At 33.6% G+C, this 5,262-nt stretch overlaps 1 protein-coding gene across 1 annotated transcript in view; it reads right to left on the reverse strand.

Annotated features, from left to right (window-relative positions):
* Positions 1-229: 229 nt before the first annotated feature.
* Positions 230-5,262, reverse strand: part of LOC128249094 (apurinic-apyrimidinic endonuclease 1-like) — a 17,370-nt gene continuing 12,337 nt past the window's right edge. The window contains exons 6-8 of the mRNA XM_052971862.1: positions 4,992-5,054; positions 3,630-3,692; positions 230-337 (exon numbers count right to left, since the gene is read on the reverse strand). Coding sequence (XP_052827822.1) covers positions 245-337; positions 3,630-3,692; positions 4,992-5,054 — 219 coding nt within the window. The 3' untranslated portion in view covers positions 230-244. The remainder of the gene's footprint in view (positions 338-3,629; positions 3,693-4,991; positions 5,055-5,262) is intronic.

The raw sequence follows: 5,262 nt of genomic DNA on the forward strand, positions 1-5,262 counted from the left end.
TATATATATATATATATATATATATATATATATATATATATATATGCTCATAAGTAATTCTTGTTACAACAATCAACGCAAACAGTAATGGAACCAGTTTCTAGAAAGAGTTATGTTTTCATGAAATGATTACTAGAAGCTCCTTAATGTGAGAGAGAGTATAAAAGAAGCATTAAAAAAGTTTATTTCCATATAATTTGTAATCACACAAGATTATGTTTCATTGAAAGAATGATATACAAAATTAAGGAAGAGAAACTGAAAAACGACCAACCTTTAAAATGTCAGATTTAGGATGATCTTTTGGCTTCTTAACATTCTCCTTAGTCTTTGAATCCTGGTGAGAAAGAAATCGGCTTTTGTTTTGAGATGGATCATAACTGAGGTTATTGACAAGCGGAACAGTACGTACAATCGCTAAAGAATATGAATTAGATTATAGTTACTCTTTAACAAATAGTCGATTAACACTGGTAGCATGCTGCTACGGACGTGGCATTGGATAAAGGTCGAGAATATTCGCTAAGTAAACACGACTTAACTCACTTCAATATTCTAATTTACTGGGGAAAGTGAACTCACAAAAAAATGAATTTCTTGGGATCTGTTGCCGCTCATTTTATCGTTAAACATCTCACTATTCTATGGCAGATTATAAATTTTGAACATAGGAATGAGCACAGGATATGATTCTAGAGTTCGCAGTTTTTCACTTTCGTACTTCTAACTGACACAGGACTATATAGACATATAGCAACATTTTTTAGGCAATGAAAATATGATAAACACGACAAACCATATAAATTAACAATCTTCTAATAACCTCAAATGATGGCAAAAGAGAAAATAGATAAATAATCTTGGAAAATTCCTATTTTTAAATCTCACAACGAGAGAAATAGATAATCATTAGTAATTCTTCTTAAAACAACAAAACAAACGGATGTGAGCGAAGGAGCCAAATAATTGCAGGAGTTTCCTTAGCTCTACTAGACTACATTTGTTCTAAAGTATCATTTCCATCCAATGAGATGGCTACTAACAGCTTATTAATATGAGAGAATATCAAAGGCGTATCAGAAAACGTGTATATTTCTATATAATTTGTATTCACTAAAAATTATGATTCATTAAAACAATGATATACGAAATTAAAGGAGTGAAATTAAAAGAAACTTATATTCAAAAGATCAGATTTAGAACGTTCTGTTAACTTCTTCACATTCTCCATAGACTCTGAATCCTGTTGAGGAAAAAATTGGCATTTCTTTAACTATTTACCTCCGATTCAAATGCTAAATATGAATATCAGCGGTAAATATACATACATACATACATACATACATACATATATATATATATATATACGGGGTGGGGTGCTATATATATATATAGCAACATTTTGTAGGCAATAAATATTATGAAAATATGATAAACATAACAAACCATGAAAATAAACGATATCAATCTCATAATTTCCCTTAAATGATGGATGGCAATACAGAAGATAAATAACCATTAAAGCAATCAAAAGAAACAGGTGTTAGTGAACGAACCAGTATATATTTATATTAATGAGAAGTGTGGCATTCATATATTTGACCTAGAATTTGAAAGAGCTTCAAACAGAAACAAAGTACAACTTCTGTGTTTGAACGTTTATAGATTTTGTAAACTCGCTACATGCAATTATCGCAATATAGTCTTTATTAACATTTTACACTAATATGAATTGCAATTTATTAATGAAATTTCAAATTTCGTCGTATGGTAGAAATTTCATCAAGCAGAATGTCTTTTGGGATTGAATGTATAGTGGGACTTAACTAAATCTTAATTCCTCGACGAAATACATCCGCTAAACATTCTGTCATACACAAATACAATCGTTAGCCAGTAAGGTCTCCATCATATGGTCTTCAGCTTCTTAATGTGAGAGAGAATATCGAAGGAGTATTAAACAATTCGAGTGTATTTCTATATCATCCTGAATCCCAATTTGGATTTCGGGCTGGGAGAGGCACAGTCAACATGATTTTTGCATTCCGGCAAGTTCAAGAGAAAGTTCATGAACAAATTACTGACTTGCACATGGTTTTTCTCGACTTGACGAAGGCCTTTGATACAGTGAATCGTGAGGCGCTCTGGAAAATTATTGTCAAAAGCTGGACTTCCTCATTAAATAATATGGGCAATAGTATCCCAATAACGGAATGATGGTAACAGTGATATGTAGTAGTCAATGTTCAGAAGCATTTTCTGTTGCCACTGGAATCAAACAGGGATGTGTTTTAGACCCTTTACTTTTTCCATATTCTTTTCAACGACGCTCCGGCATGCTTTCAGGGATTACCATGAAGGTATAAAATTGTAGTATCGTACAGAAGGAGGTCTATTAAAGAAAAAGACCAAGAAAGAGATCTTGCATAGCTTTCTGTTTACTGCTGATTGTGCTTGATTTCTCACACATTTGAGGGAATTCTGGAAACGGTCGACAAGTTTGCTACAACAGCTCGTGCATTTGAACTGATTATCAGCATCAAAAAGACTGAAATTTCATTCCATCCAAGGCCTGGAACAGGACATACTCAAGACTCCAACGATATGATAAACAAGTCACTCAAATTGGCCAGATGATTTAAATATCTTGGAAGTACTGTAAACTTTAAGAGTACTCTTGAGGACGAAGTCAATGTTAGTATAGCTAAGGCTACAAGTGCTTTTGGGAGACTTAACCGTCGTTTGTGGGATGAACACGATATCAGTCTGAAAACGAAAATATGTGCATACAAATCTTGTATTTTCAGCACACTTTGTATGGGACAGAAGCATGGACTGCCTACTACAGACATATAAAGAAACTTGAAATCATCCACGTGCTGTTAGCGCAACATATGCAACTTAAAAAGGTAACATAAAACATCCAACGTCAAAAATTTTAGGAGAATAGGATGTCTCCAATATCCAAATCATGCTCATGAGAATTCAGTACAGATGGGTAGGACATTGTTCGAACGAAAAATGATCGCATTCTGAAACTTCTCCTGCATGGTCAATAAGTGGAGAGATATCGCAGCAAAGGAAGACCTCTCTTTAGTTATAAGGATAAGTTGATGCAATCACTAAAATCTCTACAGCTTAACTTTACATCTTGGGTAAGTCATTGATCGATCTGCATAGCATACAATGTGTCACAATGCATCCAAACAATTTGAGTTGAAGAAAAAAACAAACAAAAGAACTATATCCCGCAATCAACAGACATACTTACTTAATACGAAGCAAAAACAAGTCATCAATATTACCATTGAGACTTCATACTCAAATTCATATCTTGACTGAAATTACAATTACTCATCCGTCGCACATACATGCAGTTTCTTAGTCTTTTCATTCTTTTCATTCTTTCCTTATTTCTTTCTTTCTGTCTTTCTTTCTGTCTTTCTTTCTTTCTGTCTTTCTTTCTTCTTTCTTTCTACTACTCTCTTTAACTTTAAGTTCTCTCCTTCAAGTACTCATGCGTCGAAACTGACGGGTGCGGCCATCAATTCATAATCTCTCAAAATTATGATACATTAAAAGAATAATATATACGAAATTGAAGGAGAGAAATGGAAAAAACCACCAACCTTCAAGACGTCAGATTTAGGACGTTCTGTTGACTTGTTAACATTCTGCGTAGTCACTGAAACCTGGTGAGAAAGAAACTAGCTTTTTGTTTTCAGGTGGATCATAGCTGAGGTTATCGATACAAGTGAAACAATATGTACAATCACTAATGAATAAGTACTAAATTGTATAGTTACTCTATCACAAATAATCGACTAACACTGGTAGCACGCTGCTTCGGATGTGGCATTGAATATTCCCTAAGAAATAAACACGACTTACCTCACTTCAGTACTCTAATTTACTGGAGATATACTCTTTCAAAAAACGTATTTACTCGCATATTTTGTGTTATTAGGACACCATTCGTTTTTCTAGCGTTACATTTGTGGGTCATTTAGAAATTCTTTAATCAGAATTTTATTTCTATCAAGTAAATAAATGCCCCTCTTATCTAATGCAGCAGTTGCGGTAGTTCACCAACAGAGATAAACTTTTGTAATAACGGTTTCAAATTGTGATACAAGATCAGCGGTTTTCAGAGGAGGATGTGGATTACATCACCGGTCCGAATTTATCGACCCCGACATGATGAATGTGTAAGATGACCTGGGCAGAATCTGAACTCAGAACGTAAAGACAGACGAAATAGGGCTAAGCTTTTTGTCCGGTGCAATGACGATTCTGTAATTTCGCCACCATTACCTTTAGAATAATGGCTTCAAATTTTGAGCAATTTCGGGACAGTGATTAAGTCGATTATATCGAGCTCAGTGTACAACTGGTACTTAATTTAGGCCATTCACAACAAGTTTATAATACATTTAACTTTAAATCGGAATCTTGTTTTATGTATTACTTCAGTAATTATTCTTTCAATGGCTTTCCAGCTTCAAAATAACATTTGTACATATATATAAATATATATATATATATATATATGTGTGTGTGTGTGTGTGTGTGTGTGTGTGTGTGTGTGTGTGTGTATACGTGAAGTATATTTGCCACTTAAATGTGGCTAGAACCTAGGGGTGAATGGTATTGTTGCTTTTCGCCCCATGAGATCATCTCCTGGGGCTAAAAGCAACAGTAGCATTCACCCTTAGGGTCTAGCCACATTTAAGTGGCAAATATACTTCACGTTTTCGTGCAGTTACTGTTTATACCTCGTTCAGACATTTAACATTGCTTATATATATATATGAGAAGTGTAGCATTCATATATTTGAGCCAGAATTTGAGAATTTCAAACAGAAACAAAGTACAACTTCTGTGTTTGGCGTTTATAGATTTTGTTAGTTCACTCCAGACAATTATGGTAATATAATACATTGAAAGAATAATATACGAAATTGAAGGAGAGAAATGAAAAAACGACCAACCTTCAAGACGTCAGATTTAGGACGTTCTGTTGGCGTCTTAACATTCTCTTTCGTCTTTGAATTCTGATGAGAAAGAAAATACCATTTTGTTTTCAAGTGGATCATACATAACTGAAATTACTGATACAAGTGAAACAGTACGTACAATCGCTAAAGAACATGAACTAAATTGTATATATATGTACATATGTATGTCTGTGTGATTATGTGCGTGTGCGTGTATATATATATATATATATATATATATATATATATATATATATATATATAT

Source organism: Octopus bimaculoides, chromosome 11, assembly GCF_001194135.2.
Source record: "Octopus bimaculoides isolate UCB-OBI-ISO-001 chromosome 11, ASM119413v2, whole genome shotgun sequence".
Taxonomy (NCBI): domain Eukaryota; kingdom Metazoa; phylum Mollusca; class Cephalopoda; order Octopoda; family Octopodidae; genus Octopus; species Octopus bimaculoides.